Source organism: Alligator sinensis, unplaced genomic scaffold (genome assembly GCF_000455745.1).
Source record: "Alligator sinensis unplaced genomic scaffold, ASM45574v1 scaffold101_1, whole genome shotgun sequence".
Taxonomy (NCBI): domain Eukaryota; kingdom Metazoa; phylum Chordata; order Crocodylia; family Alligatoridae; genus Alligator; species Alligator sinensis.
The window spans coordinates 363989-374337 of NW_005842924.1; the positions used below are offsets into that span (position 1 = coordinate 363989).

General features: G+C 48.4%; 1 protein-coding gene across 2 annotated transcripts in view; it reads right to left on the minus strand.

The window, feature by feature from the left end:
• Positions 1-5473: 5473 nt before the first annotated feature.
• Positions 5474-10349, minus strand: part of GDAP2 (ganglioside induced differentiation associated protein 2) — a 62415-nt gene continuing 57539 nt past the window's right edge. For both annotated transcript variants that reach the window (XM_006036201.3, XM_006036200.3), the window contains exon 15: positions 5474-6200. In XM_006036201.3, the coding sequence (XP_006036263.1) occupies positions 6153-6200 (48 nt within the window). In that variant the 3' untranslated portion in view covers positions 5474-6152. The remainder of the gene's footprint in view (positions 6201-10349) is intronic.

Sequence of the window (10349 nt, forward strand, 5' to 3'; positions counted from 1 at the left end):
CCTCTTTCCTCCTGTTCTGTCCATTCCCTCTAATAAAGGGCAAAGGGGGCTGTAGCATAGTCATCTGCAGATTATGCTGGAAGCTACTTTATTTTGTAGGAAAAACCTGTAGCCTGACGCAAGTGGTTCTGCTGAGGAAACCCACTTACTTCATTAGTAGGCAAGAAACCTTCAGTGTGATTTGGTCATGCATATAAAGATCCAGTAGATGGACTGCCTATTGACATATGTAACTGATCTGTCCCCATCTTGCTAGTTCAAGTAACACCTGGCAGTGGAATGGTCAGTCAGTATCTCCCTGGTGTGGCCCTTTACAGCAAGGAAGAATGGCCTGCATGCTTCACCTAGTGCTCATAGTTCCCATACATTTGCATGTAGGGAAAAACTCCTTAGTAGGGCCTACTGCAGGGGTGGGCAATTCTTTTGGAGGGAGGGCCGCTTACGGAGTTTGGCAAGCTGTCGAGGGCCACATTGGTAGCCCCGCCCCTTGACAGGTGCCAAGCCCCCAGTCACCATCTTGTGATTGGAAGTCCTGCCTCCTAATCCCCTCTACCTTTGCCACCAGAAGTCCCTCCCCTTGCCCCCAGAAATACAGGCAAGCCCTGCTTAATATTGTTTTGCTTAGCACTATTTCACTATAGTGCTCATTTTAAATTGATACCTGATTTCACTTAGCACTCAGCAAGTTTTGTTATAATACTTGCAGTCACCATCTTGGGTTGTCAAATACTTTCCGTTTCAGTTAATGCTCATTTTGCTTAATGCTCGCTTTTTCAGAAACCAATTAATAGCGCTAAGCAGGGCTTGCCTGTACTTTCAGCAAAGGCTTTTGCCATCTCAGAACCAGAAAAATACCAAATTGTATTCTAAAAATTGAACATCTACAACATTCAGTAATTTGATTTAAAAAAAGATTTGTCTTGATTTACATGCATTTGTGTAGTGTACACAGAGGTGATTGCACAATAGCTTAAAATGAAGTCTTATGCTTGTATATTGTGGGGGGGTTGGGGACCATGGGGGGGTGGGTATAGGTTTGTGGGGGGCTGTGGGTGTGGGTATGTGGGGTGTGGGTTGGAGTGTGAGAGGAGGTGGGAGGGTCTGCATGTATGGCAGTGCGAGGGGCTGTGGGTGCAGGTGTATGGTGAGTTGTGCATGTGGGATTAGCCTATGAACACACAGTCTCTTCCTCCCTCCCTCCCTCCCACACACACACACACACACACACACACACTCTCTCTTGCTTATTGCTCTCTCTGTCTCTCTCTCCCCCTCCCTCATTGCAGGGACGTGCACACACACACACACACACACACACACACACACACACACACACACACACACACACACCCTCTCCGTCACCCACAAAGTTTGTCCCTCACATACACACAATCTCTCCCTCCCTCGTTGCAGGGATGTGTATGTGCACACACATGCACCCTCCCGCTCCTGGCCCTGGACTGCCTTCTCACCTCAGTATAGGTGCTCCCATGGTCTGGTGATGCAGCCCCAGGCCACATGGTGCTGAAGCAGCCAGAAGCATGCTGGGAAGCAGTAAAAGCTGCGACAGGTAGAGACTTCTGGTTCGGGTGTGGGGGCGGGGCAGGGCTGGCCTTGCTGGTGAGTCCTGCTGGCTTCCCCTGGGTCCTACTGTCCCTGACTCCTGTCATCTTTGACAGGCAGCCAGAAGCAGATAAGTATACATTTTCTAATTTTTTCAGGGGCCCCATAGGCCAGATAGAATGGGCTGGATCTGGCCTGTGGGCCATATTTTGCCCACCCCTATCCTGTTGCCTGACACTATTTCCCAGATGAGTGGCTCATCCCTTGTCCAACACATGGGACATTAATATAGGTGCAGGGGAGAAAGGAACCTGGTACAGAGTCATCTGGGAAGTGGAGGATCTCACCTCTCATGCTCCTTTAAAGTGAATCCCTTGCAACTTTCTTCTGCAACGGAGAAAAGACATACAGATGTCTCTAAGATGCCCTACACTGAGATGGGAGAAGCAGCAAGATGTCTTTTATTTGTAGGCAGAGCTGCCTAGAAAAAAGCAACTTCCTTAAGCCCTAGAGATATTTGTTTGCTTTGTGTTAAAATCCCAGCAAACTGATCTGGAGGTAACAGGACATGACAAGTCTTTAGCTATATAAAACGTTGCAATAATTAAAGGACGATGTGTTCACTGTGGCCAGGAACATAGGACACAAAGTACCAGCTTAATTTTCAAACAAGGAAGATTCAGAAATGGTTTTCCTAACTATTAGCATTTCCTAATTATGAAAGGATAACACTGATTTCCTAAGGAACTTGTAGAATTTCTCTCTTCCCCTTCCCCCTCATCCCCCCCACAAAACAAGATATTGTTAAGAACAAGTAAGACTGACATCTTTCATCTTTCAAATGTCTAAGAGAGCAAGGGCGCTCAACTCCTAGCCCATGGTCCTGTGTCATAAGATCTGTGGGGCTCCCCAGGAGTCTGGAAATATGGTGGTAGTAGAGCAGTGGCACTGCTTCCTCGCTGCCAAATTTCTGGACCTGTGGGAAGCCCTGGACTGCACACCTGATCCCTATGCACAGGACTGGGAGAAGGTGGTGCTGGGTCCCAGAGCCCAATTCCAGTGTGGGGGTTGGGAGGGTGCAGCACCAGACTCCCTGGATCCAATCCCACTTTACTGAGGTGAGAAGGAGTGGAGCTGAGCTCCCAGGGACCAATCCTGGCAGGACTGGTGGTTCAGGGCTTGATCCTGGCATGTAGGGCTTGATCCAGCCCTTAAACTGGCCCCTTCCCACACAGCTGAGCCATGAGGCCAAAAAGTTGAGCATCTCTGGTCTAGAGGTAACACATGATCCTTTTCCTAGGATGGATTACTAGATGACCTCTTCCCAGCCCATGTTTCTATGACTCAATAAATTAGGCATACTAAACACATCTTGGTTTCCCTTGTCCGATTGGTTCCCTTGTTCACACACAAGAATATGTTCTGCTGCACACTGCTAAGTGCACACAATTAAATCCAGCAGAGGTAACAATTCACTTTCAGCTTTGACCCTCTCCACATTCAGAATTGTATTTAATAAAATGTTGTCTAAAGGCTTGTCTATAAAGGAAATTTACTGTTATACACAAGGAGTTATACCAATATAACTATAGCAGGATAACCAAGCTGGTAAATTTAGTTATGTAGATAAGCCTCAAGTCTGTAGAAATTCTGATATTGATTTAGAGAGGCATGAATTGCCTTAGTGGCCTTAGTAGGACAGTGACCCTTGAACTACTTTCACTCTTGATAAGATTATCAAACACTAATATACTCAGCCTGTAATCCTATGCTACTTCTCCAACAGTCCTAGGTATCAAACATGCCATCTACTCCATGACCAGTTTATACTAACTCCCAGTTTAGCCTCAGATACATCCTACAATACATTTTTGCATGCAAACATTTATACTTAATGGGGGGATTAAAATAAAGTTTGGTATCAAAGTGATACCACAAGTGCTTCACTATAGAATTTTTGTTGGAGAGTGTAAGTTTAATTAAAAAAAAACCAAAACCCTTTGAGAGAGTTCCAATTTAGCCTGCTGCAGAATATACAGTCCTGGCTGCATAGTTTAGATTCAGTTTGCTATTGAGCACGCAGGTTTACAGAATACAATTTAAAATGTATTATAAAATGCACAATAAGATGGAAATTGCCAAGGTTTCCTTTCTGCTAGCCAGCTGCTCTGGGGAGAGATCTGAGTTAGATGTAGTCAAGTAATTTCTTAATTACTGGACAAGAATTTGAGAAATGTTGAGATACAGCTCTGCATTCTGCTTGTAAAGTTTTATGACCTCAAGCCACCTGCAGGGTCAGGGTGCAAGAAAAAATGTTAACTTGATGAAGCAAAAGCATTGTTTCCACAACAGCTGATGAAAATGAATCACCTTTAATTTGCCTATTAAGCAGAGACAAATTGTTCTGAAAGAGCCATGCTTGAAAGAGACAAATGTGTGAAAACAGCAAATGGCTAGCTGGGTTAGAAAGATACACAAGTCATTTGGAGACATAAAAAATGTGTTTATGGTTAATCAAGGCAGCTAGGTATTAGGAGGAAGTAAAGATAGGCTAGAGTGGCTGCAACACATCAGAGTGCTGTTTTTCCTCAGTAATAATTTAAAAGCCAAAAAAAAAAAAAAAAAAAAGCTGAATGGGCTACAAGGACACGATATCTTAGGCTGCAAGATATTTGCAAACCTCTTGCTTGCTTGTGTTATAACAACACTAGAAGCCAAATACAGTTATACAACAGCTTTGACACTGGAAATAGAAGTGCAAGGGGACACTTTTAAAAGTATTAATTAAAATTGCACATGAAATGTTAATGCTAATAAGTCCCGGATAAGCAACTATCTTGATCAATGCCCAAATATATCAAAATCCTGGAAAAGATCCATATGTAGCTGTAAGCCAGAGAGAGAGATTGTTGGGAAGGGAAGAAACTAAGTATGCAGCCGGTCCTTCATTGAACACTAAGCATTTGCTTATAGGAGGGAGGCCACTGCAGTCCTTTCTCCAATAAGAGATTTAGGGTCTCATGTTTTAATCTTTGTGAGAACTGCCCTGAATCATTTTATGCTTTGCAGTCTCAGATTCTTCTCTCAATGGCATATGTAAATTCCCATTCAGAGCAGCATGTCTAAAATTCCAAAACACAGACCTCTATAAATGCATTCTGGAGTAATACACATCTGTTCCAGGGTCAGTGCTCAGTCACTGCTCAGAAGATTTCTTTAGACAAGGGAGAAGAAACATCCCTTGAGGTAAGATTTTTCCTGTGCAGCACAGCTCCTCCCCTCCTCGAACACACTTTGGAAATCTATCTGCAGCATAAGTAAGAGGCACAGGTAGGCATGTGAAAGGCTACACTCCTACATTTGCAAACTGCAGACTGCCAAACAGAAATTGTGTTGTGTGGCCAGGGTCTGAAAGGCCCAGAAAAGGTTCTGTAGTGATCCCAACAATACCGGGTTCTAGCCTCACCAACCATCTCTGAGCAGGAAGGTGGCCGCTGTGTACCTGTTGTGTGAATACAGAGATACTCCCCCCTCAAAACAACCCAATGAACACAGGTAAGTGTCATGTTCTCACACATTCTGCAAATGGTTGAATCATCAAGATCCACCAGTTCTTCTGATCTCCTAGAGGCATAGAGATCCCTGAAAGACAGAAATATGATCTTTAGTATCCAAAGTGTTTTTCCCACCCTTGAAACAGGTAGTTAGGTTCCAATTCCATAGCTAAAAGGCATGAACTTGGTGAGGTGATTCTGAACCTCTATACCTCTTTTCAAGAAAATAAGAGCTGCATCACTAAATCTTCTTTCCAATTCATAGGAGAATAATTAGGGTACTGGCTACAGTACCAAGGAGAGAGGGAGGAGAGAGATGGGGAGAAAGCAAATACTAAGAATTACAGAAGAGAAACTGTAGATATTTTTCAACTTTATTCTTATTGAGAGAGTAGTGGCATCCTAACCTGTCAGAATGTCCAGGAACAAGACACAGACTGCAATAGGTTCCTAGCTCACATAGCATTTACAGTATTAAATGTTGCTGCCACAGCCTTTGATTGGCAGTACTGCCCTGTTCAGCTTGCAGCAGTGATATTGACAATTCCAGATACTTTTGCGGGGTCATCAGCACTGACAGAAGGGAAAAAATAATAGGATCTGAAGTACGAGACCATATGATGAACAGCAGTGTCAGGCTACATCCTTTTTACAGACCAGTCTAAAACAGAATCCTGTAAATGGAGTTGGAGACTCTCAGTACCAGGTAAAAATGGGATCAAGTGTCTCTGATGGATTTCCCAGAAAAAGTCTATTCAGGAGTAAAAGTTAACTACCTCAAGAAAAGAAAATCCACCTAGTGATTCTGAAATCAACTTTTCCAGAGAAATAGATCTGAATTAGTTGTACAGTTCATAGTGGCATAAAGTTCTCCGATTGCTCAAGTGCTTGAAAATATATCTTATCAGTAAAAAAATACCAGAGCTGGGGAGAAAAACCTCTCTCTGAATTCTGTACATGGACAAATACACATGGTACTGGCAGGCATCAGGTCACTGGATCCATGGAAAACGAGCAGTATTGTAGGACTGTAGATCACAGGTCAGGGGATGAGGGGTAAGAAGAATAGTAAGGCCCATTTTCCTGCAATGAAAAAGAAATAAGCAGTTATCAAAACCAAGGCTCTCTCAAAGCTCTTGTGGGCATGTAACCAAGGGAAGAAAGAGGCAGGATTTAACAAGTATTCTTGAAAACATCTCCACCCAAGCTTCACTCAGCCAAGGACTGCATTGGCAACAAGATGAGACACTTGCTGGTACTCCCGATGTAAACGAGCAAAGCAGACAGCAGATACTGCAATATTAATCCAGGGCTGTGGAATATGATAACCAGGGAGCCGGGTTTTCCGTTTCCCAAGGAAAAATGGAGAAAACCACGTATTTCCTGGTTTTATCAGAGAAAATGCAGATTTTCTCTTTTAACAGAGAAACCCATGGATTTCCAGCCTGCAAGAGCCGTTTGTAAAAAGGGTGGAAAAGTCCCAACCCTGCCCGGAGGAGGGGCCTGCAGCTTTTAGTCAGTCGCAAGGCTTAGGTCAGGCTCACTTTCCTGCCTGGCCGGGGGCACATAAAACTGAAGCAGATCTAGCAGCCCTTAAGGGAAGCTGCACATGGAGATGCTGGCTGGGAGTGGGGAGATGTGGAGCTGGCCAGGCACTCTGTGTGGTTCACTCTCAGGGGGCAGGGGGTACCTGTGCCCCCAGATCTGTGTGGGGGGCAGGCTGTGGGCTCAAGCTGCCGCCCTGCTGCCCTCTCACAGGGCCACTGTAGCCCTGTAGACAAGACCTGGCGCAGCTGGGGACAGGGGGGGCCACACCAGGATCCTGCCCTGGCAACGTACCCCTTGCGCCTGCCATCACTTTGAGTAGCAGAGCCCTGCGCCGCTTCCCTCAGTGCAGCCCCATGTGCAGGCGGTGCATCCCTGGGGCAATGCAAAGCTAGCAGCTGCTAGGAGATCCCCGCACGGCTCCTCTGTTCCCAGTTATGCCAGGTTGCGGGGAAGGGTGCAGGGAGGCAGATTGCCATTAAAGGCCCCCCACAGCCCTGCTGGCAGCAGATTGCTGTCCTGCTCCCCTGCCCGCAACCTGGCACAGCTGGGGACAGAGGAGCCACGTGGGGATCTCCTAGGAGTTGCTTGCTCCGTGCTGCCCCAATAACATGCCTCCTGCATATGGGGCTGCACCGAGGGAAGCGGTGAGAGGCTCTGCCACTCAAAGTGGCGGCAAGTGCAGGATGTGCATTGCTAGGACTGTGGGGGGCGAGGAGATCCTGGCATAGCCCCACTGTTCCTAGCCATGCCGGATCGTGTCTGGGGGGCTAACCAGCCCCACGGGAGGGAAGCACAGCGGGAGCTTGAGCCTGCAGCCTTCCCCCCACACAGATCTGGGGGCCATGGGTCCCCCTTGCCCCCCCGAGTGTGTGCAGCCACCAGGAGCCAGCCCCATCCCTGGCAGAGCCGGCAGCAGGCAGGCAGCAGTGGGGGAGCTGGCTCTGTGCTCCTGTTGCAGCTACGTTCTGTTGGGGGCAGGGAGCTGTGGACCTGGGTCCCTGGCCCCAAAGCCCTAGCAGCTTGGGCCCCCCTCTGGCAGGGCAAAGGGTCAGGGGCTGTGGGTGGGAGCCAAGGGGCACGAGCAGGGCTGAGGGGGCTGTGGGGGGATGGAGGGGGGGGGCCTTAATTTCAATCACGAATTTTGGGGGGTTTATCAGAGAATTTGCTATTTTTTATCATGGAAAACCAGGATGCCTGACAATAACTAAGAACGTATTAAGAATGACCGATCTTTTAGCTCAAGGCAAGTCTACAAAGCTAGTCTTCTGCTGTTTCTGTAAGTAGTCCTCTGCATCTAAGGTGAGCACAAATATGGACCTAAAAGAGACACTGAGCCACACCTCTCCTGAACTTTGGCCTGAGGTCTGGGGGAAAAAGGGATAGAGATACAGATGATGCAGCTCTAACAGCTTCTCTGGTTTTTCTTCATCTTCAGTGTATCTATTAGGGCTGTGCAAAATGTCACCAGCTGTTTCATTTTGACTCATTTTGAGCTTGAAACAGTTAAACTGAAATGAAATGAAATGGAATGAAAGGCTTTGAAACAGCCTTGAAAAGAAATGAGGGCAGTCAAAACATTTCAAAAGTTTCGGAACATTCTGAGTTTCAAAGCTGAAGCTGGGCTTCCCTGCAGGGAAACAGAAAGTAAGGAGAGGGAGGGAAGAGGGGGGAAGGACTGCTCTGATATTGACTGTGACTGTTTTCTTGAGATGCTGCTGGTGCTACTGTGCTGCTTACTAAGTTATTACCTGTTGTCATTTAAAGTGGTGGACCAGGCTGAGGGTGTAGGGGAGGAGGCGGCATCACTGAGACACACTACCATGTCCACAACCAGTGAGGGAATGCCTTAACACACACACACACACACACACGTGTCACAAGTTTTGCTTGTCAGCAGCTGGAGGTGCAGTTTCCCAGAAACCCCTACACCTATCTCCTTGAAACTTGGCAGGCTTCATGCACTCAGAAGGATATACCATCCCTGATGCTTTAATCCAAATCTGCCAAAAAAAGACAAAGTTATGAGTCAGGTGTGGGCAATGATTTTGAGTGGACGGCTGCTTACTGAGTTTTGGCAAGCTGTCAAGGGCCACGTGGGGAGACCTGCCCCCTTGCCCCCTGGTCGCCATCTTGTGACCAGAAGTCCCACCCCCTAAACTTTGCCACCAAAAGTCCCTCCCCTTGCCCCCAGCAGTACCCCTTTCAGCAAGGGGTTTTACCACCTCAGAACCAGAAAAACACCAAATTATATTCTAAAAAGTTTTCATCTACAACATACATTAATTTGATTTAAAACACATTTTTGTCCTGATTTACATGCGTTTGTGTAGTGTATACACAGATGACTGCACAATAGCTTAAAATGAAGTCTTATTCTTGTTTATCGTGAGGAGCGGCTATAGGTTTGTTGGGGCTGTGAGTGTGTGGGTATGTGGAGTGTGGGTGGGTATGGGGGGAGGGTGGCGGGGGTTTGAGTATGGCAGTGTGAGGGGAGGAGTAGGTGCATGTGTATGGAGGGGTGTGCATGTGGAACTTAAACTATAAATGAACACACATGCACACACACAGCTTGCCAGCAGCAACAAAGACATGCACACGCATGTACAGCCCCTGTGCCTACCAGTACGCGCACACACATCCACACACAGGCCCTGGGCCTGCTGACACACACACAAACACAAAACGCATACACACAGGACCTGTGCCTGCCGGCGCACATACACACACACACACAAACACACAGGCTCTGTGCCTGCCGGCACACACGCAAACACACACAAAGGCCCCATGCCTGCTGGCTCATGCACACACACACACACACACACACACACACACACACACACACACACGGAGGTCCTGTGCATGCTGGTGCGCGCGCACACACACACACACACAGAGGCCCTATGCCTGCCGGCGCACACACACACACACACACACACAGCAGCCCTATGCCTGCTAGCACACACACAAACACACACACACACAGCGGCCCTGTGCCTGCCGGCACACACACGCACACAGCGGCCCTGTGCCTGCCACCACACACCCAACCCCCCCACCCCATGCCTGTCGGCGCACACACACACCCCCCCACCCCCTGTGCCTGTCGGCACACACACACACACCCAGAGGCCCTGTGCCCGTCGGTGTGCACACACAAACACACACACAGGTCCTGTGCTCGTCGGCACGCGCGCGCGCGCGCACGCACACACACACACACACACACCCCGAGGCCCTGTGCCTGCCAGTGCACACACGCACAGAAGCCCTATGCCTGCCGGCACACACGCAGGCACGCACACACGCACACACACAGAGGCCCTGTGCGCCGACGGGCACAGGGCCTCTGGGTGTGTGTGGGGGGTGTGTGTGCGTGTGTGCGTGCCTGCGTGTGTGCCGGCAGGCATAGGGCTTCTGTGCGTGTGTGCACTGGCAGGCACAGGGCCTCTGGGTGTGTGTGGGGGGTGTGTGTGCGTGTGTGGGCGTGTGTGTGTGTGCGCGCGCGCGCACGCACACACACACAGAGGCCCTGTGCCTATTGGCACACACACAGGCCCTGTGCCTGTCAGCGCGCGCACACACACACACGCACACACACACAGAGGCCCTGTGCCCGCTAGAACACACACACAGAGGCCCTGTGCCCGCTAGCGCGCACACACACACACACACACAGAGGCC